At 37.2% G+C, this 25,591-nt stretch overlaps 1 protein-coding gene across 8 annotated transcripts in view; it reads left to right on the forward strand.

The window, feature by feature from the left end:
• RABGAP1L (RAB GTPase activating protein 1 like) overlaps positions 1-25,591 on the forward strand; it is an 828,618-nt gene that overhangs the window by 128,586 nt on the left and 674,441 nt on the right. For all 8 annotated transcript variants that reach the window (XM_075527714.1, XM_075527698.1, XM_075527727.1 and 5 more), the window contains 2 exons: positions 11,182-11,248; positions 21,191-21,293. In XM_075527714.1, coding sequence (XP_075383829.1) covers positions 11,182-11,248; positions 21,191-21,293 — 170 coding nt within the window. The remainder of the gene's footprint in view (positions 1-11,181; positions 11,249-21,190; positions 21,294-25,591) is intronic.

A 25,591-nucleotide genomic window follows, 5' to 3' on the forward strand; every position in this document is an offset into this window, starting at 1 on the left:
TTCCCACAAGGCAATGTGGTTCATGTGTTCATCACGCTTTTTAGTGATGCATAGTACTCCATTATGTATATGTACCTTAGTTTTTTAATCCATTTGTTTGTTGATGGAAATTTGGGTTGTTTCCAACTCCTTGCAATTATGAACTGTGCCGCGGTGAACATTGGAACACAGATGTCTGGCCATGGTTTATTTCTTGCCTCTTCTGGGTATATGCCCAGTAGGGGGATTGCTGAGTTGTATGGTAGCTCAAGCTCCATGTGTTTTAGATATCACCAGATCGATTTCCATGGTTGCTATACATACCTACAGGTCTACCAGCAGTGGATAAGAGTTCCTATCTTATCACAGCCCCTCCAACACTTGTTGCTTTCTGATTTTTTGAATTTGGGATATCTTTGAGGGTGTTAGGTGTTATCTCATAGTTGTTTTATTTTGCATTTCTCTTATGGCTAATTATCGGGAACATTTTCTCATATGTTTATTGGCTATTTGAATTTCAGCCCCCGTGAAACTTCTGTTCAGGTCTTTTGCTCACCTCCTTAGTGGTCAATTAGTTTATTTCTTTTTGGAAGCTAGCTGCGTATTGTAGATTTTAGTGATAAGACCTTTGTCTGATGTGTCATTGCTAAAGATGTCTTTTCTTTGTCTTATGCTATTAGCAAAAACCTCCAGTACGATGTTAAATAAGAGTGGGGACAAAGGGTATCCATTCCCGGTCCCCCTTTTCAGTGGGATTGTGTTTGTCTTTTCTCCATTGACTACCATGTTGGCTGTTGGTTTTTCTTATATAGTTTGTACTATCTTGAGGAATTTTCCTTCCATTCTTATCTTCTTGGGTGTCTAAAACAGGAATTGGCGTTGGATGTTGTCAAATGCTTTTTCTGCATCTATTGATATTAGCATGTGGTTCTTATAATTTTTCATGTCAATGTGATGAATTATACTAATGATCTTTTGTATGTTGAAACATCCCTGCATCCCTGGTATGAATCCCACTTGGTCATGGTGAATTATTATTTGTTTTATATAGTTTTGTATTCTATTGGCCAGTATTTTGTTAAGGATTTTTGCATTGATGCTCATTAATGATATTGGTCTATAGTTCTTGATTCTTGTGGGATCCCTGCCTGGTTTCAGTGTCAGTGTTATACTAGCTTCATAGAAGGAGTTTGGGAGTTTGCTGTCTTTTTCTATGTTCTGGAAGAGTTTGTGTGGGATTGGTGTCAGTTATTCCCTGAATGCTTGGTAGAATTCTCCCGTGAATCCATCTGTGGTCCAAGGTTTTTTTAAAATTGGTAATTCCTTGATAATCTTGTCTATTTCTTCTATTGCTATGGGTCTGTTGAGATTCTTGACGTGCATTGGGGATAGTCTAGGGAGGGATTGTTTTTCCACGAATTTGTATGTGTCTTCCAAGTTGTTGAATTCATTGGAGTACAGTCCTTCATAATCCTTTGAGGTAATTTTTATCTGAGATTAAGATCGCAAGTCCTGCTTTCTTTGAATTGCTGTTTGCTTGGTTTGCTCTTCTCCAGCCTTTGATTCTCAGCCTATTTTTATCTGTAGTCTTGAGATTTGTGTCCTCTAGGCAGCAGATTGATGGTTTCTGGTTTTTTAGCCAGTCTGTAGCCTCAGTCTTTTGATTCCTGAGTTCAGTACATTGATATTTATTCACAGTTATTATCTCCGTCTGTTTACTGTGATGTCATCTTCTACCTTTTGCGTTGGGTGTTTTCCTATCTTCCTTTCTTATCAGTGTGTTGTGCATGTATGTGTGAGTGTGTGTGGTTCACTTTTGACTTCTTTACACCCTTAAGCCAGTGCTATCTTGGGGGCTGTTTTTTCTTTCTTGCTCTCTGGGTGGGATTGTTCTTTGTGTTGATCTTTTATTTATGCTTGGTGAGTGCTGTTCTTCTGTCCATACTGGGTCGGCAAGGATCTTTTGTAGTGTTGAGTTTCTTCTAACGTATTCTTTGAGTTTTTCCTTGTCTGGAAAGACTTCTCCATCTATTTTAATAGATATTTTGGCGGCGTAGAGTATTATTATGTTTGTGTTATTTGCCTTCAGTTTTTGGAATATGTTACTCCACTCTCTCCTCTTCTTCATAGTATCTGCTAATAGGTATGGGCACATTATTTTTGGGGAACCTTTATATGTGATTGCTTTTTTTCCCTTAGCTGCTCTCTTGATTTTCTTCTTTTTCTCAAAGTTGGATAGTTTAACTATTATGTGCCTTGGTGACTTCTTGTGATTGAGTCTAGCTGTTGTTCTTTCAGCCTCATGAGTGGTTTACTGATATTCATTCATTAATCTGGGGTAGTTTTCCTCCAAGAATTCTCTCACTGTTGTTGCAGATGACTTGTTTGTTATGCCTTCCTCTGGTAATCCAATTATTCTCATGTTCCTCTTCATAACATCAGGAGTTCTTAGGTTTTCTTCCGCTTTTCTGATGATCTTATTAGATTTTTGTTCACATTTGTTAGTCTGCTTGGCTATCCTCTAGGTCACTAGTGTGGTTCTCTGCCTCCTCCAGTCGATTTACGAAGTCTGTGAGTCTGCCACTGGTATTTGTTATCTCTTCTCTAAGCTCTTGTGTTTCCCTTTGGTGTATGGCCGTTTTCCCTCTATCAGTTCATTCTTTTCCTGTATTGTTTCCCTCATATCCTGTACAACTCCAAGCAACATTCTGAAAATTTCTTTCTGTGGCAGATCAATGTCTGCTTCTTCTATGAATGTTGTTAGGTGCAGGACATCTTCTGCCATTGCCTTTTGTTTCTCCTGTGTTTTTGTTTGTTTTTTTTTTTGGTTGAGGTTGTTGAGGCTGATTGCTGTTTGCCTTGGTTTAGAGGAGTCAGGTACCGTTTTCCTATGAGTCAAAGAGCACTGGCTCTCTCTGGGAGACTTGTAGGAATGCTTCTTTGATCTGCCTGCACTAAATTTCACTATGGAATTGGTCTACCGCTTTATCCTGTTGTGGCCTCACTCTTTCCCTAGTCAACTAGTGTTCTTTTATTTGGAGAACAAGTTTGATGATACTCTCTGGGGACACTGGTTGGGTTGTTGTGGACCCACAAGGATGGTGCTGTACTAGGTGATCTCACAAGCAGCCCTGATGGTGTGACCCACGGCAGCTTGGAGCACCACAGAGGGTGTGTGGGGGTGCCCGCTGCAAAGGGAGTGCCACAGATTGCTGTTGGTTGCCTGGTTTGGTTGAGTACCGCAAATGGTGGGTGGAATTGCCCTGGTCAGGTGGATCGCTGTGGAGGTTGGCAGAAGTTCCCTCAGCAGTGTGGAATGTTGGTGAGTGTTGACTGAACTGCCTTAGGCTGTGTGAGGCACTATGGCAGGTAGGAGGAAGTTCCCTCAGTCAGGTGGAACCACAGAGGACAAATAGGAGCTCCCCCAGCCATTCAGGCAGAATTTCCCCTTAAGCAAGTGGGCGGGATTTCCCCAGCAAAGTGTTAAGCATGCAGAGGGCTGCTGGGCAGGCAGGCGTAATTTCCGCAGGAACAAGTTGGGCGGATATTCCCTGATGGAGGGTGGGTGGGCCTTCCCCAGCCTCAGGCTTCGCTGCAGAGGGTGGAGCGCTCCCAACTGGGTGGAGGGCAGGTGTAAATGCCCTAGACTAAGGGGAGTGGTCTGGAGGTCAGCAGTGGGCTGTGAGTAAAAAGGGAAGAGAGAAAAAAAACAAATCTATATCTGCTGAGACTGTGTGTGTGTGGGGGGGGTGGATAGAGAGAAGTGAGGGAAACAAAAACAATATAGCTGAGCCCTGATCCCTGACTGTTGGGCTGGAGGGGTTCAATCCCTGCCCCAGTGTGGTAGCAAGCTGTGGCTGTGTTGAAATAAATCCCCTGCACCAGCTCCAAATGATTCCACAGTGGTGGGGCTAAGGTCAAACCCTAGCCGGCCTCCACTGTGGTAAGCCAAAAGCCCCCAGCCCCTCAAAACCTAGTGGATATGTGCCTACTTATCTTTATGCTGCTCCTCCTGTGACCTGGCAGTGTGAAATTTCCCTCTTAGTAACTCTCCTGCGCTGATTTCTGTGCAGTCCCTGTGGTCTGTGTTACTCATTTGCCATCTTCTTTGAAGTCTCCCTGATTTATCTATTTTAATAGTACATTCTTAATTTGTGCCTGCTGGGTTGCAGTAAAAACCATATAATAAGATATTGAAATGATGTAACTGTAATTATGGCACAATTATTTTTTATTGGTTTCTGTTGACATCCCGTATTTGGAAGAGAGCAGTATGGTGTATATATTACTATAGTGTCAGCATCATGTCTTAAGAAGTACCTTTTTATATGACCAAGAGCATTGTTTGTTGTTTCCTGTAATGCTTTTCTATATGTTCTATTTAGATGTCCTGGAGTTCATTTGAAAACATTTTGTTTTGAAATTATTATAAACTAACAAGAAATTGTGATAATTGGTACCATGAACAGGTCAACCCCCTGTCATCCTCAATTGTACTATCTTACAAAACTATAGTATAATTTTAGAACTAGGAAATTGATTCAGGGCTGTTTTGAATGCTTTTGTAAATCAGTTTGTTTCTTTAATATAATGATAGATTTCTTTGTTAGTTTGAGAAATTCAGATTTCTAATCTGCCTGTTAAGTAATTAGAATAAAATTATATTTTAACTATGGATTATATGAGTTATATCAAGGAGTCCTGTTGGCAATGTTGGGTATGTGTTGGACTGCTTAACCACAAAGTTGGTGGTTCAGAACTGCCAGCTACTTTTTGGTTGAAATTTGAGGTTATCTGCTTCAGTAAGGTTATATGGAATCCTTATATAGGGTTCTTGTGAGTTGGAATCCATTGGATGGCAGTAAGTTTGGTTTCATGGAGACACCTGGTTATCAGGGGCCATTGTGGTACAGTGGTTAAGTGCTCAGCTGCTACTAAGAAGTGAATGGTTCAAACCCATCAGCTAAGGTAGGTGAGAAAGGTGTGGCAGTCTGCTTCTGTAAAGATTGTAGCCTTGGAATATAGGGCAGTTCTACTTAATCCTGTTGGGCCACTGTGAGTCAGAATCAACTTGTTAGCAATGGGTACAGGTTTGTCAGTTTTTTGTGTGTGGCCTCTATGCTCCAAATCTTACCCGATCAAGCTGAACTAGTGTTTAGCTGCTAACCAAAAGGTCAGTGGTTAAAACCTATCAGCCACTCCTTTGGAGAAAGATGAGGCTTTCAGCTTTCGTCAAGATTTACAGGCTTGGAAACTCGCTATAGGGTTGCCACGAATTGGAATTTACTTGATGGCAGTAGATTTTGGGAATGGATATCTAAGCCTTTCTACTTTGTAACAAGCACATTATTGAATTTTTCCAGTAGAGTGTGCTGGAGGGACACTGCAGGAGAAGTATTTTCTTGATTCCAGTGTGGTGCAATTGTTTCTTGCTCTTGCTGCAAAATCTGAGGACAGCCTGTAGTTTTGTGTCCCAATGTTCATTCCACGTACTTAGTTCCTTAGCGAGTTCTTCACTCTGGTCCTGGTTCAGTGAAGCCCTATTGTGGCCTTTGTGGACACTGCACCCCAGGTATTGTACCACTTACAGTGAGCCAGCTCTGGGGTCCTGATTTTATCTTTTTACATGCTTATACCCCAAAATTTGGTTTTCTGCTCATGTGGCAACTGTGGTTCAGCTTTGGATGGGAAATCCAATGATCTTAAATGCATTTATTGGGTCATAATCATACTTTCTCCAGTGAGGTTTTAATGCAAGCCTTGGGGAGAGAGCCACTTCTACCTTTGCTCATCCTTGGTTATGCTCCCCCAAGGTTATGCTATTCTTTAGAATTCTCTTAGCATTACAGTTATTCTCTAGGTACAGTAAACACTATATATATTAAACTTTCTTTGCTCAAATTTTTGTTTTCTCTCCTAATTAGACCCTAACTCCTAGTATCTAATGGAGTTACGCTGCACTTAATTAAGTTAACTAGTCTCACAAATAAATGTTTCTGATAGGAAAAAACAAAAACAAAACAATAAAATTAGTTGCTCAACTTCACATGTGTTTTAGCTATTTTGGGTCACTTAGAGTTTCATCTGATTTTAAGGATTGGCTTTTCCCTACCTGCAAAGAGGGCTATTCATATTTTGATAAATATTGCAGTGAGTCTATAGATCACTTTGGATAGTATTAACATCTTAATAATATTAAATGTTCCAGTCCATCACCGCAGGATGCCTACTCATTTATTTACATCTCTAATTTTTTCAACAATAAGAATTGGAAACAACAATAAGACAAAGAGGTGTTCAGTGCTCCACATTCCTGTGGTGGTAGTGCCTTTCCCCTGTTTTGCACACCTCAATAGGCTAGAATAATGTAGGATGCACCAGAGTTCTGCATTTCCCTGCCACGATCTCCTTTCTGATGTATAACCACCACCCCCACTTTACTGAAATTATCTATTTTTATTTTGTATCTTCCCCTCAGATCTCATAAGAAGTCTTGGACTCTTAGGTTATCCATCAGTAAGACTCAGGAGTCTATGGCTCTCTATAACTTCTCATCAGATTCCTATCTTTCACCCTACTTTCCAGTTTCCGAAACACTTTGATTCTCTACCCTGGAACTCAAAAGTTATCATATGCAAAGTTCATTTTTTCCTCTATCTGTAAAACCCAATCTAGTAAGAAACAACTGATGATTTGTTGTTTTTGTCCCCTTCCTCTTCACTTTGTGCTCTCATTGTTCAATTTTTATCCACAATACTTATGGAGCTATGAGAATTCCAATGCTTTCATGCACTACTAGAAAAATCATAAATAACTAAATCATGACATTTACCTAACATTTACCATTTCTTTTTTCCCATGATTAAAGTTATGCTAGAAATAATGCATTTTTAGGGTTTGTTATGGGTACAGACTTGATATTAAAAAGCAGTTTAGAGTTAAAAACTCAGTCAAGTATTATGGAAGGAAGCACTTTTTCTTCCTAGTGATAGTGTTACAAAATCCCACTTTTGTCTTTGAATTCTAACTCCTAATGACCCAATATAGGGTTTCCATGACTACAAATCTTTATGGGAGCAGAGAGTCTTATCTTACCCTGTGAAGCATCTGGTTGGCTTGAACTGTCAACCTTGGCTCTTTTGTTATTATGAATTATAAGAACTTATAATTGCTGAATCATTAGTAGTTGACATTGTACTTTTACTATGAGTGTTTTCATTTAAACTTTATACTGATAGAGAGAGCATATAAGTATAATATTTGTGTTTTAGAAATGTAGGGAATGAAAATCTGAAGTTTCTGACTTATTAAGGATCACACAGGCAGTTCACAGTCTTTTGTACTGATAACTTAGGTGTTTTGGAACCACAGACTTGTGCTTGAATCTTGGTTCTGTAACTTAATCAGTGTGTGATTTAGTAAATCACATCAGACTTATAACAGCAAGTTTTATCTACTTCATGGGGGCTATTTTGAAATATAAAATGTGATAACAGTAATGACTGTCTTAAAGTTAAGTACCTGCCATCATTATTATTACTAATAAGTTATTTTCTCATGCTCAGGGTATTTGAGATTTTGTATCAAGGCAGTGTTTACCATAAATAATGTTGGCGTGTTTCAGCTGCACTTTATCAGTGTGCTGTACATATAACTATCATAGAATTTACCGTATCAGGTTATAATTGCCTGCCTACTCATTTTCTTCCCCTGCTAGACTGTGAACCCCTTGAGAAAATAGGTATAATAACAGTGTGCTTTCTACCGTATTTATGGAGTTAATAAGAGAAAGTTGAACACAGGCAACTCCCCAATGAAATACTTAATATTCACATTAGGTGTTTGTGGCACTAATAATGTCTGTCTAATTCCTGACACATTTTCTTTAATAGATCTTGCTGGGCTCCATAGGAAACCCAGTGTGCTTTAATGGGGTATAATTTTTGAAATGACTAATACAACTTGGTAGAAAAAACTTTTGTAATTTTGTGCTGGAAGAGGCCTGAGTGTTTATGTATTATACCTCTCCTCTTATCTAGATGAGGAAATTAGAGGCCCATGGGAATTAAGTACTTTCTTTAAGGCTATTGCAGGATCTTTTATTTAAAAGACAAAGAGCAGTGCATCCAAGATCGTCAAAGTCAGGAGATATATATTACGATTTGAGGAAAATGTAAAACCTCTAAACTCCTTTTAAATACCGAGATTTTATGTGAAGACTATATACGATTTTATTCATTTTACTATTTACCTGAACGTATTTGTTAAACAAAAGTAATATAACACTTTCACATTTGCAAAAAGAATAAAGAATAGGTGGGAAAATTCATACTCGACTGTTCACATTCGTTCCAAAGGGAGCTGATATTGGGCGTAAAAGTAGAAATTATATACACTAGTGTTTATAAATCTCTCTCTCTCTCTCTCTCACTCTCTCCTGTATTATCTAACTTCAGTTGCTATCTGCTCCTTGGGAGAAAGATGAGGTTTTCTGCTCTTATATAGAGTTGCAGTCTCAGAAACCATAGGAGTTATTTACCCTGTCCTATAGTGTCACTGGGGAATTTATTCAATGGCAGTGAGTTATCTAACTTATTATAATGAATGCACAGTAATTTTATAACAAAAGCCCTGAAAAATAGAAAACTCATTAAAAAAACCCATCAGTGAGGCTTGCTGATGCTAAATACATAGGGAAGGAAGTGTGAGATGAGTCTTCCATCTTCATTGACCTAACTTCTTAGTTGAGACCAGATTTTTTTTCCTGAAAAAGAATGAAATCTATTCTTCCTTAGTAAAACTTTAAGGCACCAGTAAAAGAAGTTCCACAGTGAACTGTATGATTAGTCATTATTTAGTTTTTACAAAGTGTTTCTTATGGGAACTCACAATGAGAGATCATAGATACAGTAATCATAATAAAATTATGAACATTAGAGTATAATTATTTTTATTTTGTTCAGTGGCATAATAGTATATTTGGAAAGTTTTCCCAAGAGTTTGTTGATTTTGTCTTTTCTCTGAATGGGATCTTTTTCAGATGACAAATGAGAACCTTGTGGAAAGCATGCTTAATCATTCAGGGGAAGTGTGAATATATTTTGCTTTGTCGCTTACTAAGTACATTCTTTTCTAGATAGACCCAATCACTCATCTTGTTCATGAAATGATAAGCATTCTATTGGAAAAGTAAACTGTTAGAAAACAACAGAGGTCAATTAAGCATTGAGTGGTCAGTTGCCACTGTCTTGAAGTATAATAAATCCTATGACGTTTAGTTACAGTCTTTACTATAAATATTTCTACAAAATACTCCATGGAATCTTTATAAAAGTTGAAAAGCTACATCAAAAGTAACCCAGGAAGTGTGCATGTGTATTTTGGCAGCACACTGTGGACAGACCACATTGCCTTTTGAAGTACATGACCTAATTAATAGCAATATGAATTTGGGGAAGTTGTTTAATTATTCTGGACTTTAATATCTCACCTGTAAAGTGGAGTTAATATGTGTTGGTGGTGCTGCTGGGTAAACGTAGAATGGCTAACCAAAAGGTTAGTGGTTCAAAATCACCAGCAGCCCTATAAGAGAAAGATGAGGCTATCTGTATAGAGATTTATAGCCTCAACGACACTACAAAGGGCCCCTGTAAGTGGGAATGGACTCACTGGCAGTGGCTTTAATAGTGGGTTTAACATAGTATCCAACAAATTGGTAAATCTGTATTGGGTAAATCTACTGCCATAGATCTTTTTACAGTGTTGGACTTTGAGGATTAAGGTGCATGCCCCAAGCCATGGTATTTTCATTCACCACATATTCATATAAAACTTGGACATTTAGTAAGGAAGGCTGAAGAAGAATCGATACATTTGAAATATGGTGCTGGTAAAGAATATAGAAAGTACCATGCAATGCCGAAAGAGCAAACAAATCTGTCATGGAAAAAGTACTGCCAGAATGTTCATTAGACGTGAGAATGAGGAGACTTCATTTACTTACCTTGCACATGTTGTCAGGGGAAACCAGTCCCTGGAAAAGGACATCATGCTTGATAAAGTAGAAGGGCAGTGAAAAAGAAGACCCTCAGGAATATAGATTGCCACAGTGGATCCAACAAGTGTCTAAAAATTGTACGGGTGACACAGGATAGGGCATTGTTTTGTTGTGCCTAGAGTAGAGGAAAAACTTGATGGCACCTTTCCACATCTAACAAATTAAATACGTTAGATTTGATGGAATTTTATGAATTGTGAAGAGGTTTTACAAATAAAGTAGTATTAATGATATTCTCAAAGTTTTGTAGTGTCAGGAAAAACAGTAGCTGAAATAGTATGTTGGATAATATCTTCATTAACATAATATATATTTAGTAATTATTTATTAAAACTTTAAAAGCATAGGAAATAACATTAATACACTATTCAGTAACATTGTTGTTGCAGTCCGGGGGAATTGGTAATGTTCTGTTAATCATACTTGATACAGAGAGAATAATGTCTTGTTCTTACTTTAAAATACCTCCTTGTTGTAGGTGAAGGGAGACAACAGACAGTGTAAGACTCAAAACAACAGTAATAATATATAATTGATCAGGGATTCATGAGGGTAGGAGGGTATGGGAGGGAGGGGACACCAAGGGCTCAAGTAGAAAGAAAATGATTTGGAAATGTTGATGGCAACATATGCATAAGTGTGCTTAATACAATTGAATGATGGGTTGTTATAGGATTTGTAAGAGCCTCCCAATAAAATTATTAATAAAAAAGACACCTCCTTGATTTAACTAAGTTAGTTAACCTTGACCTGTATGTTTCTCTAAAGCCAATAATATTTCATTTGTACCTACAGACCAGTCTTTATCTTGGTAGTATATTTTATTTTAATCAAAATTGTGACCATTATCATGACCATTTAGGATACTTGGCAATCTTTTATTTGTAAAATAAAGTCCAGAAATTTAGACACTTTCTTTCTATACAGTTTTATTGTGTATTGTTTTTTTATTGTGTATTGTAATGAGTTCTTATTTGTAATGCTTCTAGAAAAAAACTAAAGCTATCTGTTAGTACAGAGTTTAGCTAATATAATAGTATAGTTAATATAAAAAGGATTTATCTCACTAGGTTTCAATATAGTCTTTATATCTTATATAGTCTTTATATCTTATTTTTCCTTTTTGTTTTTTTCAATATTTTCAGATGTTTTGGAATGTTATTAAGCCCAGGTCGAAATGTGAAGAACAGTGACATGCATTTACTGGATATGGTAATGATAACCTTAAGCACCTTAACTAAATATAGATGGTAGTTATTTTATATTTAACAATATTTTTATTTTAAAATTTTGTCATATAGTCAAACTTGTTTCTAAATTTTTAGCTACATGATTAATATAAATTGAATTTGGAAACCTAAAGTTACATTTGTGAAAGAAAATTTAAGTAAATTTCCAATAAGAAATCATATACAAATTGAATGCAAATAAAAGTGCAGTGATGCTATGACAATGCCCATTTATTCATCTGCTTGGTTTTTTAGGAAGATATTTCTTCGTTAAGCCCCAAATAGTAAATTCATTATTAAAAGAAACCTCTCTAGATTGAACTATAGCTGTGTTAGTCTGGGTTGACTAGAGAAACAAATTCAAGGACACTCAAATATATGTAAGAGAGAACTTTATATCAAGAAGTAATTATGCATCAATAAAACATCCTAGCCCAGTTCAGATCAAGCCCATGAGTTCAATATCAGCCAGTAAGTCCAATATTAGTCCCCAAATTCCTTTTCAGACTCAATGCAGCACACGCATTTCCACCGAATGGGTGGAAAGTCCTGTGGATCCAATGACAGTGGAAGCATCTCCATGGCTCTGACTGCCATCAACATGGCTCCATGTGGCTTGTCAGCAGGAATGTGAAGCAGAGAGAGAGATTGTCCTACCTCTAGGGAGGCAGAGAGGAAGTCTTGGAGTCCTCATGAGAAGGCCATGCCCACAAGGAGGGCTCATTAGGCTGACCTGATTGACAGACTAGACTCCACCCCTTCACTTTGTTTATCAAATTAACATGAAATCATCCAATTTCCCCAATGGCATCCTTAATTTATTTTAAATATACTATTATTCATTTGAACACTGTGATTAATATTTTAATTTCCTTACACTAGTTTGCTTTCTTTCAGTCTGTCCATAGCAAAGTATTCATAGAATATAAGAGTGGTATTTATTTAAGAAATGCCTGTAAAGTTAATTTATATTCAAGAGTTGGCATTTGATATAAAAATATCAGGCCATCTTAACTTTTAAACAGAAATGCTTCTAATAGAATTAATGAAAGCACCTGCTTTGTGGTTGAGAAATACTAGTGAAGTAACTATCTTAGAGTTAAGTATAAAGTTCTTATTTACTGAACTGAAAATTTTAATTTAATGATAGCAAGCAGTCTAAGTGTTCCTCCTTTCAGCTTTGTTTTGCACATGTCTCTAGAGATTCTTCCATAAAGCTGCCATGTAGATGATAGAATTTCAGGCCTGATGTGATTTCTGAGGCCCCTTAGCCTGTCTTGCTTGTAGAGCAGTCCACTTCCAGAGTTCCTATCAGAACAGAAGTGCTTGTCGGCGTTAACATTTAATTCTTTTGGAAAGAGAAGTGGGCTTCTCTGCACAAGAAATAGTTGGGCAAGTTGTATGAATTCGTTGTTGTTTGCAATTATCAACACTAGTACTTTTACATTAGCCAGTGTTGTAAAACCAGGTAATTGAGGCTCACCTAGTCTTATCAAAAAGAAATCATTACCTTTTAAGGCTATTTGAAAGTTCAGATTTTTACAGAGTTCTTTTTGTGTAATCATCTGAAATCATATTCCATGTAACTTTTATTAAATAGCCTTAGTTTTGTTCTCTCATGACTCTGGCCCCTCCAAAAAAAAATAATTCAAAACCACAGTAAAAGTGTCTTGAAATAATTTTTAACCTTTCAGTGTGTGGTACATTCTATGTTGTTTCTTTTTTAACAGCTTTATTGGCACTTCTTCCACATATCAATAATTCAATCATATCAAGACACTCTATTTTCTCTTCTAGTTGATTAAAAAAATTCTGGCCATTGTTCACAAAATTGATTTCATGACCCACAAATGTGCTATAACATACTGCTTGAAAAACATTAGACTTTCAGCTTCATTTAGCCAGGCCTGTTTTGTTTTTACCTCTAACCACTCATGCACAGAGAATGGCTCACAGAAGGACCTAGGTATTTGCTATCCTCCCCATTTTTTCCATAATGAACAGATAGATAATTGTGAGCATACTCCCCCACACACACTTTCTCTGAGTGTCAGCTTCTCTATTTTAGTACCACTTGACTACTTTACCTTTCACAGTAGTTCATTCATTTTTTTAAAATACTGTTTTTGGGGGACTCTTATATCTCTTAGCACAATCCGCACATTCATCCAACGTGTCAAGCACATTTGCACATATGCCATGATCATCATTTAAAAAGCATTCTCTTCCCACTTGAGCCCCTGATATCAGCTCCCCATTTCTTCCCCCTCCCTCGCCTGTCTGCCCTCCCTCATGAACCCTTGATAAATTATAGATTAGTTTTTCCATATCTTACATCGTCCTTTGTTTCCCCTCACCTACTTTTCCATTATTCTTCCCCCTGGGAGTGGGTTCTAGATTGATCCTTGTGATCGATTCCCCCTTTATCCCCCCCCACCCTCCCCTAATCCTCATGGTATCTCTACTCTCTTTGTTGGCCCTGAGAGGTTTATCTATCCTTGATTCCCTGTGTTGTGGGCTCTTAGCAGTGTGCAAGTTCTGGTCTAATCCAATTTGTAAAGTAGAATTGAGGTCATGTTAGTGGGGTGAAGGAAACACCAAAGAGCTAGAGAAAAGTTGTATGTTTCACCAGTGCTATACTGTGCCCTGACAAGCTCACCTCTGTCAGGGGATGCCCAATTGTCTACAGATGGGTATTGGGTCTCTACTCCATGCCCCCACTCCCATTCACCTTGGGTATGGTTTTATTCTGGGTCTTAGATGCCTGATACCTGATCCCATTGATACCTCATGTGATCACACAGGCTAGTGTGCTTCTTCCATGTGGGCTTTGTGGCTTCTGAGCTAGCTGGCCGTTTGTTTATCTTCAAGCCTTTAAGACCCAGACCCCAAATACTATATCTTTTGATAGTTGGGCACCATCAGCTTTCTCCACCACATTTACTTATGCACCCATTTTGTCTTCAGCGATCATGTCAGGAAGGTGAGCATCACAGAATGCTGGATTGTTAGAACAGTATTCTTGTGTTAAGGGAGTACTTGAGTTGAGGTGCAATGTCCATCTGCAACCTTAATTCTTAATATACAGATATGAATACACAGTTCTATTTCTCTCTAATTATATATATATATTTACATATGTACATGCCTATCTTTAGGCCTCTATAAATGTCCTTTGCCTCCTGGTTCTTTACTCTGTTTCCTTTTTACTTCCCTCTTGCCCTACCATCATGTTTGGCCTTCATTCAGGTTTAGTAATTCCTCGCTGCTACATTGCCCTTGATTGATCCCTACTAGGCATCCTATGACCTTCTGGGTTGGTAACAAAAACAAAGCTAGAGATCACACCATTGAATTTTTCAAGACCAAGGGCATGTTCATAATAAACACCTTTTTTCAACAACACAGAAGTTGACCATACACAGAAGTGGACTTCTTTAAATAGAATACATAGGAATCAAATTGACTACTTATGTGTGCATAAATAGTGCAGAAGCTCAATAGCAGCAGCTAAAACCAGGCTAGGGGGCAACTGTGGGACTACTATCAATTGCTCCTTTGTAAACTCTGGCTAAGGTTTTAGAAAATGAAAACAGGTCTAGGAGAGGCAAATATGACCTTGAATATATCAAGAACATTTCAAGGACAGATTTGATGCATTAAACACTAATAACAGAATATTTGATGAGCTGTGCGATGACATCAAGAGCATCAGTCATGAAGAAAGGAAAAGGTAATTAAAGAGACAGAAAAGAAAGAGATCAAAGTGGATGTCAGAAGAGACTCTGAAACTACCTCTTAATCATAGAGTAGTGAAGAAATGATGAAGTCAAAGAACTGAACAGAAAATTTCAAAGGGCAGCTTGAGAAGACTAGGCAAATATAATGAAATATGCAAATATATAGAGTTAGAAAACCAAAATGGAAGAACATGCTCAGCTTATCTTAAATGGAAAGATCTTAAAAAATATATACTGAGTTGCAATATTGAAAGATTCTATGGGCAAAATAGTGAATGATGAGGAAACATCAAAAGAAGATGGACAGAATACACAGTCATTGTACCAAAAGGAACTAATTGACATTCAGCCATTTCAAGGGTAGTAGTATATCAGCAAGAACCAATGATACTGAAGGAAGAAGTCCAAGATGCACTGAAAGCATTACAAAAAAACCAAAGCTTTAGGAGCTTATGAATGCCAATGGAAATGTTTCAACAAGTTAATGAAGCACTAAAAGCATTTACTCATCTATGTCAAAAATTTTGGAAACAGCTATGTTGGCCAGCTTACTGGAAAACTCCAAACCTAGATCACTGCTTTCAAGTCAACTCTGAGTTACAGGGACTCTCCTGTGGGTTTTTGAGTTACTTCTGTAACTGTTTACAGAAGTAGAAAGTCCAATCTCTCTCCTGAGGAGCTGCTGGTTGTTTCGAACTTTTGCCATGTGGATCACAGTCCAATGCATAACCACTGCACCCCCAGGACCCCGTTGACTTACTGAAAGAGATCTATATTTGAGCCCATTCCAAAGAAAAATTACCCAGGAGAATGCATAAATTAATGTATATACTCAAGTATAAGCCAAGTTTTTTAGCACATGATTTTTGCAGTTTTTGTGGTAAAATTAGGCCATGGCCAATATTTGGGTCACCTTATACTCAAGTATGTATGGTATAGAAAAAGTACAATTGATACCATATGCAAGTAAAACTTTCTTGAAGATCATTCAATAACAGTTGAAGCAGTACATTGACAGTGCTCTTCCAGAGGTAGGCCAGATTCAGAAGAGGATGTGGAATAAGGAATTGAATTGTTGATCTCAGGTGGATCTTGGCTGAAAGCACAGAATGCCTTAATGATGTTTACTTGCATTTCATTGACTATGCAATGGCATTTTACTGTATGAATCATACCAAATTATGGATAGCCTTGAGAAGATTGAGAATTCCAGAACATTTCATTGAGCCCATTAGTAATGTGTACATGGATCAAGAGACAGTTGAGAGAACAGAACAAGGACATGCTTCATGGTTTAAAATCAGAAAAGGTGTGCATCAGATTTGTATCCTCTCAGCAAATTTATTCAATCAATGTATTGAGCACATAGTCAGAGAAGTTGGATTGTATGAAGAAGAATATGATGGCAAGATTGGAGGAAGGTTTATTAACCTATAATAGGGAGATAACACAACTTTGCTTGCTGAAAGTGAGGAGCACTTGAAGCACCTGCTGAGGAAGATCAAGGATTGCAGCCTTCAGTATGGGTTACAATTCAATATGAAGTAATCAAAAATCCTCACAACTGGACAATAGGTAACATCATGATACATAAAGAAAAGAGTGAATTTGTCAAGGATTTCATCTTACTTGGATTTTCAATCACTGCTCATGGAAACAGCAGTCAAGATAAAGGGACATGTTGCATTGGGTAAATCTGCTGCATACGATTTTTTAGTGTTTAGAAGCAAAGAGGTTACTTTGATGACTGAGTTGTGTCTGGCCCAAACCAGGGTATTTTCAGTTGCCTCATATATATGTGAAAATTGGATATTGAATAAAGAAGACTGAAGAAAAATCTATGTGTTTTAACTTTGTAGTTGGCTAAGAATTTTAAAAGTACCATGGACTGCCAAAGAACAAACAGAGTACAGCCAGAGTGCTTCTCAGAGGCAAGGATGGAGAACTTAGTAACAAATACTTTGGATATGTTATGAGGAGATAGCAGTCCCTGGTGAAGGACATCATGCTTTGTACAGTAGAAGGCAAAGAAAAAGAGATGGATGGACACAGTGGCTGCACCAATGGGCTCAAACATAAGAATTGTGAGGATGGCACAGGTCCAGGCAGTGTTGTGTTGTGTTATATTGTGTACATGTCGCTATGAGTTGGAACCCACTGGCCACATAACATCACCACGAGCAGTGCTCCAAAGTAACTCACCCATCTTGTTTTTTCACTTTGGTAAATTATATAAGTAACAAATCACCTGCCATCTCAGCAGTCTTCATACGTACAGGTGAGTATCATAAGTTATGTTCGTCATCCTGTTTATCACTCTTAACCAGTCTCAAAACTTTTTATTACTCTTAGTAGGAGCTCAGTGGCTCACAAGCATTGTATCTTTCTTACTCCCTTACTTTTGTGGGCTTTTGATGTATACCAAGGAAAGAAAAAAATGAAAAACTCACCTGTAATTGATTTGTTTCTGACTCATAGTGGCCTTTTATGACGGAATGTAACTGCTCTGTCGTTTTTCAAGGCTGGAAATCTTAAAGGGAGCAGAAAGCCTCATCTTTATTTTTTGGAGGGGCGGATGGATTTGAACCACTGGCCTGTAGTTAGCAGATCAATGTATAACCTACTCTACCTACCACATCTTTGTTGTATAAAACTCATCCACTGCCATTGAGTCAATTTCAACTTTTAGTGATCCTACAGTACAGAGTAGAACTGCCTTTGTCAGTTTCAGACTGTAACTTGAAAAAAAGTTTTATTGGCATATATTTCACATGTCAGACAATTTGATTGTTCAATCATATTAAGAAAATCTGTGCAGTCAACACTATAATTGGTTTGAGAGCATTCTTTTCTTGTACTCATTGGTGTTAGCAACCAGTTTCCCATCCTCCCCTACCATGCCCCTAGGCAGCTAGCAATCCACCAGTTTAGATATCCTATAGAGAAAATAATAATATAAAACACAAGGAGGATGCAAGTGAGCAAGCAACAAACCATCAACAATACCTAGACAAAACATAGAAAAACCTCAATTAAAAAAAAGGAAAACCTCAATCAAAGAGAAATCAGAAAGTTCTAAAATGGATTGTGTCAATGATTGCGTAACTCTTCTTGATGAGACTCAACTATTGAATTCTATCATATGTGAATTACCCATAATGTGACAGCTGAAACGATTTGTTTTTGGTGAGGTATGTGATGTTAACTGGTATTGATCATATTACAGGCCTTCTACAGCTTGTGGGCTGTACACTGCCCCCCTTTGCTTTAGCGTCTACTTCTGATTTAAGGTTGTTTGGTTTTTTTTACTTACATATGTGGCCTTCATTTATTTCTGGACATTTACTTTCTTTTTTAAATTTTTTAAAAAACATTTTATTAGGGGCTCATACAACTCTTACCACAATCCATACGTATACATACATCAGTTGTATAAAACACATCCGTACATTCTTTGCCCTCATCATTTTCAAAGCATTTACTCTCCACTTAAGCCCTTTGCTTCAAGTTCTCTTTTTTCCCTTTCCCTCCCCGCTCCCCCCTCCCTCACCAATTTAAGTTTTAAAGATTAACTTAGGGCAATAGTTTTGGGGTTCATCTGGCCTTCATTTCAAAAAAGTATTGAGTACATGATAATTAAATTCTGTTCTGTGTTTTCCTCCTTTTGATCAGGATTTTTTCACAGAATTTTTGATTAAAGTATTTAGTAATGGTGGCCAGGCACCATCCAATTCTCATCTCATGACAAACGTGCCAGTTTTTCATGGAGGCAGTTAACTACACATTACATGGCTTCTTTCTATTTTTGCCTCTCCTTCCTTTGTAGCTCCAAGCAAATAGAGACAAATTTTGTTTTTGATGGCCACATGCAAACTTTTAAGAGTATATGCACTATGTATCAAACTAAAGGGTAGAATAGAAACATTAAACATGGCATTAATCCAGTTAATAGGGATGTCCCATGAAATCATGATCCTAAACCTCCAAACCAAGGAACCAAATCTCATAAGGCATTTGGTTGTACATAAATAGCCTTAGCAGCTACAATTTGTGATTGGGGGTGGGGGGAAGGTCATTGGAAATACAATGAACCTTCAAAAATTTGTCGAAAATTTCCACTACCTTTTATTTAGTTTTTTTATGACCTATCTATCACATAACTTAAGACAATTCAACTCTTTAACAGGTGAACTACTTTAATTCCTTTAATAAAGGAATCCTGATGGGGCAGTGAGTTAAGCATCAGCCTGTTTACTGAGTGAATGGCAGTTCAAACCCACCAGCCACTTGTAAGAGAAAGATGAAACAGATTGCTGTTATAAAAATGTACAGCGTTAGAAACCTTATGGAACAATTCTGCTTTGTCCTATAGGCTTGTATGAGTCAGAATCATCGTGAGGACAGTAGGTTTGGGTTGACTACTTACAGATAACAATAACAATAAGCTATGAAACTTCCTTAATAAATGATATTTTTCTATTGTAAATTGAAACTCAGTACTCCATAAGCAATAATCCTCTAAAACTCTATTATTGAAGTCAGACATTATGAGAAACATAACAAAATAAAAATAACTCCTGTAGGTTTTAGTTAGTTATAAGAAATACTTATTCATTCAAAAAAAGCCAAACTTACTTTCATTCAGGCAATTGCAACTCATAGCGACCTTATGGGTAAAACTGCTCTGGTGGGTTTGTGAGACTAACACTTTAAAGTGAGTACAAAGCCCCTTTTTTTCTCCTTTGGACCACCTGGTGCTTTCAAACTGCCTACCTTTGGATCATTTAGAGCACTTAAAAAAATACTGATTTTCATGCAATTGTACCTGCCAGCAAAGGTGGTCTCTGCTGTCTAGTCTCTTATTTGTCTCACCGATCCCTGCCATTAACTCATTCTTTATTTGAGCGCTTTGCTTTCTTAGGCTCTTGTTTCCCCACTGCACTTTCTCTGCCTCAGGAACTCTACTTCTTTTTCTCTGTCATCTCCTCTCTTTCTGCAATCCTCTCTCCTTCTGCACACTCTGTCTCTCTCTCCTTGCCTCTTGGATTCCCTTTCTTCTTTTCTCCCTCTCTCTCCCTGCCCTCTCTCTGCCTCCCTTTCTATCCTTGATGTTTCTGTTCTTTTCTCATCCCCTCCCTGCCTCCTAGTTTTGGGGGTGGGGAGAGTTATCTGCACCATTTATCGGTTTTAAGGAGTTAAAAAAAACCAAGTTTCCTTTTTTTTCTGTTTTATCAGCAATCTTCTAATAGTCTCTCTTCTTTACATGTTATTCTCTTTGTAGTTTTTTAAATTTTACAATTTCTTTTTGTTTGTGATATGGCTGAATCTTCATCAAATATTTTAACTTCAACAACCATCCTCTTTGGTATTTCTTAATTGAAGGAGAGAACTCCATTGGCCTAACTCATCTTTTTTGTCTCAAGCATAACACAAGCTCTGGTCTAGGAATGGATGGGTCCGTTCCTATTTTGAATGGGTAGTAGGTATAGGTATATGTGTGAAAGTGGGAGAGAAATATGAATCAATATATGAATGTGTGTACATATATGGAGTGAGAGAGCTGAGTGGGTTTCCTTTACAAGTGACCTTGGTCACATTAGGTAGTGTACTTGATCTCTGGAATATAGAATCAAATGTCAATCAAATATCTGATGTATAATAATAGAAAAAGCACTAATTTTAAATATGATAACTTCAATAATATAAATTAATATTTAAAGAATGTTCTAAAATCTAAACATTGGAAAAAATAAAAATGAACTTACTTATCCCTATAAGTAGCTATTTCTTCAGTTTAGTTGTCTTTTTATATATATATATTTATATTTCTATTAGAAACTAAGTATATCCTTAGATGTATTGGTGTATGCAATTTTGACAACCATCATAAAATCAAATATAATTTTCTGACAATATTATGATGTTGTGATTCAGCATCTATGGATGTGCTTCATTTTATCCAAGAGATGTTTTTATCTGTAACAGAAACTGTATTTGAAGAAAACTGTGGGAGAATTTAATATTGAAAAAATGTTCTTTTATGGAAAATACTATTATAAAAATCTCCTTTAAGTATAAATCCAAATTTAATACATTGGAGTATTAGAGTAGATTATACCTATAATATACAAGGCTAATTTCCTTGGTCTATCTATTCTCAGCAGTTTTTGTTTGAACTTTTCTAGGAATCCATGGGAAAGAGCTATGATGGGAGAGCCTATGTTATCACTGGCATGTGGAATCCAAACGTACCAATATTTCTGGCACTTAATGAAGAAACACCAAAAGGTAAATTTTCTTGAAAAATTATTATTTGCTTTAAATTTTGATTAGAACAATGCTTTTGATCCTTATTTAAAATGGAGATACTTTCTTATTTTGATTTCAAGGTGCCTTTTCATAATATTTTCTTCTGCAGTGAAAACAGAAAGAGTGGAGACCCAAAGCCCATCAGTAGTCAGTTGGACACCCCCCTGTCAGAAGGGACCACAAGGAAGATACAAGCCAGGCAGGGTGCAATATAGCACTGGAGAAACACACAACTTTTCTCTAGTTTTTTAATGCTTTCCCTGCTCCACCCTCCCACATGCACTCACTATCATGACCTCAATTCTATTTTACAAATCTGGCTAGACCAAAACATGTATACTGGTACAGATAAGAATTTACAACACAGGGAATCCAGAACAGATAGACTTCTCAAGACCAATAAGGGGAGCAGTGATACTGGGTGGGTAAGGGGGAAGCAATAACAATAATCGATGTATGGTCCCAGGGGTGGACAGCAGAACAGTGGGTGAAAAGAGACAGTGGTTGGTTTAAGACATGTTGAAAAAATTGATAAATTATCAAAGGGCCATGGGGAAGGAAGAGGGAAAATGAGTTGAAATCGAGGGCTCAAGTAGAAAGAAAATGTTTTGAAAAAGATGACAACATATGTACAGATGTATTTGACACAATGGATAGAAGTATGGATTGTGATAAGAACTGTAAGAGCCTCCAATAAATAAAAACTAAAAAAAAAAAAAAAGGAAAAAGAAAAACCGTGATGTGATAGAATTTTCTAAAAGGAGCCTTGGTGGCTCTGTAGGTTAGTTGTTGAGCTGCTAATCTCATGATGGTTACTCAAACCTACTGTCTGCTCCTTGTGAGAAAGATGAGGCTCTCCATTCCTGTAAATATTTGTAGTGTCAGAAACTCTCTTTAGGATTGTGTGTTAGGGATGGTAGCTAGAGAAGAAAATCCACTGACTTTCTTCTATGCTTAATCAAGAACTTAATGCCAAGAAGTAATTATAGATCAAGAGGGCATCTAACCCAGCCCAACTCTTGTCCCTAAGTCTGATGCTAGTCCATATGGCCCCCTTAGGACACACACAGCTGTTTGATGGTGATATAAAAGATAAACTGGAAAGCAGAAGATCACAAGCGAGCGGATCCACAGTTGGTGGGAACATGGCAGGGCACTCAGTGTCTGGTGGCCCCAGCGTTCCAGCAAGCAGGAAAGTGGACCAGAAGAGAGATGGAGGTTCCCAGTTCCCCTAATTATAAAAAGGCCATATCCCCAAGGGGGTATAATCAGTCTGTGGCCTGAATGACAGATTGAATTCCACCACTATACTTTCATAAATCTCCAAGTTGACATAACATCATCTAATTATAATACGTTGCTGTGATCAGAATCAACTTGATGGCAGTGGGTTTGGTTTTTAGCTTCTTACATAGGAAGCATTTGGGTTTTGTGTTTCATATAGCACATTAGAGTTACTTTAATTTGGAGGAGAAGGTCTAACACCCACTGCCCCATTTCCATTGAGCTTATTCTGACTCATAGTGACTCCGCCGGACAGAGTAAAGTTTCCAAGGTTGTACATATTTATGGACACAAACTGACTCATTTTTCTCTCAAAGAATGACTGATGGGTTTGGTAACAGAGACTCTGGGTGCTGTAAACTGTTCACTTGCTTAACCACTAATCAAAAGGTTGGAGTTTGAGTCCATCTAGAGCAGTGGTTCTCAATCATCCTAATGCTGCGACCTTTTATTACAGTTTTTCATGTTGTGGTGACCCCCCAACCATACAATTATTTCAGTGCTACTTCATAACTGCAGTTTTACTACTATTATGAATAGGGAGACCCCTGTGAAAGGGTTGTTCGACCCCTGAAGGGGTTGCAACCCACAAGTTGAGAACTGCTGACCTAGAGGTACCACAGAAAGACCCTCAACCTATTTCTGAAAAATCTGGCCTTGAAAACCCTATATGGCTCTTGACATACTAGGGTTTACCATTGTAGGAATGGGCTTGAGCAGCAGCTGGTGCTAGTGGTAGAATAGAAAGATATGAAATCTTGATAGCATTTTTCTTGTGAGTTTGTATATGCTAAAAATTTAATTTCTGGCAAATGCCACCCGCTCTGTTGTTTACCTTGTCATTGTATGTGTGGTGTTGGACAGGATTTATAAATGTTAAATAGTCACATTTGTTATTTTCTTTGCTGTGTTTTATTGTTCTTACTTTATCCAGATAGAAATTGCCTACATTATTTTGCTTCTCAACCATCTGTTTGTAAGTTAAAATATAAAATTTACTTGATGAGCAATAGTTTCACACTGAATGTGTCTCAATCGTCAGCCAACAATTCATATGGAGAAAATGCATTGTTTAGTTTATACCCACAGTAGACCTAGTTAAAGACAAGAAGCATTAGTGAACATTGGTATAGAAATATAATATATTAATGAAGAGCATTAAAAATAATTCTCACACTTCCTTGAAGATAGTATTCACCAATTTAAAAAATGGCATGCATTTGATCACACATCAAGCTGTCCCAAAATTAGGGCTAAAAATAAAGAAGAAAAATAGTGATGATTATATAATATTTAGCTTTTCATATATTAAGAATAAATAATTTCACACCCACAGTTTGTTATTTCTGGAGATAGGCTTACAAATACCAGCATGCTTTCCTTTTTATAATAATTTAGAATGAAAGCACACACACAAAAATGAGAAAAATAAGCCAGTTGATAATTTGAAGAATAAAATACAAGAATTTCAAAGATAAGTCATTAAGGCAATTTTTATCCATTTTTAATGTACACACAGATCAGTTTCATTTTTCATTTTATAATGCATTTGATTATCAAATAAAAGATCAGATATTAAAAAATATTTCCATTAAAATTTAAATATACTATAATCTTATAGTATAATAAAAATGTATTTCAAATATAGATATGAAATATAAATTTCTTATACCATGTGAAAAATGAGAACATGGTTTCTAAAATTTTAAAGTGTTGTTTTTGAAATAAAAATATATGTGAAAGGTTCATGAAGCTATTAAAGTTTCACTTTTTTTATCAAGAGTTATATTTGCATATAATTCACATACAATTCAGTAATTCAGTTATATCAAGAAGATTGTACAGTCCTCACCAGTATCAGTTTTAGAATATTTTCTTCATTTTCTGTACTCATTGTTATTAGCTTCCCATTTACCACCCCCCCACACCTCCCCTGCCATACCCCTAAGAAACCATTAGTCCAGTTACGGTGTCTATAGACTGGACTAATATACTGTAACTATATTGGATTTCATATACAGAAAAACATTAAAAGAAAAACAAAGCTTCATTTTTGTAGAAAAAATTTGCCTCTGTGAGGTGAAATACTTTATCTTCCCACTGCATCAAGCTTGTCTGCCCAATTGTATATTATGTCCTATAATTAGGGACATTTTCACTTACCCCTCAACATTATTCTCCTTAGACTTTAAGCATTACGTTGCTAGCCAAAGGGTCAGCAATTTGGACCCATCTGTTGTTTGTCTGGAGAATAAAGGCAGTCTTCTTCCATAAAGATAGATTTCTAGCCTTCGAAGCCTTCTACGGCAGATAGACTCAGTCCTATTGGGTCTCTGTGGGCTGGAATCTACTTGATGGCATGGATGAGAGGTGAAGTAAGTGTAGAGAAGCACAAGCAGGTATGGTGCATTTAATCCTATTTAGCAAGAATATAATCATGTTTAATTGAATATGACAATAGTAATGAAGTGTAATTGATGATCATTGTTGTTGTTAGGCGTCATTGAGTTGGTTCTGAGACCCCTCCCCGAGACCCTTCTGTAAAAGGAAGTCCAGTGGCCTACAAATGGGCTTTGGGTCTCCATTCCACACTCCCCTCCTCATTCACTATGATAAGATTTTTTTGTTCTGGTGATGCCTGATATCTTATCGACACCTCGTGATCGCACAGGCTGGTATGCTTCTTCCATGTGGGCTTTGTTGCTTCTGAGCCAGATGGCCGCTTGTTTACCTTCAAGCCTTTAAGACCACAGACACTATATCTTTTGATAGCTGGGCGCCATCAGCTTTCTTCACCACATTTAGTTGTTCACCCTCTTTGTCTCCAATGGTTGTGTTGGGAAGATGAGCATCATAGAATGCCAATTTAATAGAAGAACGTATTCTTGCTTTGAGGGAGTACTTGAGTGGAGGCCCAATGTCCTTCTGCTACCTTAATACTAACTCTACAAATATATGCACATAGATCTATTTCCCCATCCTCATGTATAAAT

This window comes from Tenrec ecaudatus, chromosome 1 (genome assembly GCF_050624435.1).
Source record: "Tenrec ecaudatus isolate mTenEca1 chromosome 1, mTenEca1.hap1, whole genome shotgun sequence".
Classification (NCBI taxonomy): domain Eukaryota; kingdom Metazoa; phylum Chordata; class Mammalia; order Afrosoricida; family Tenrecidae; genus Tenrec; species Tenrec ecaudatus.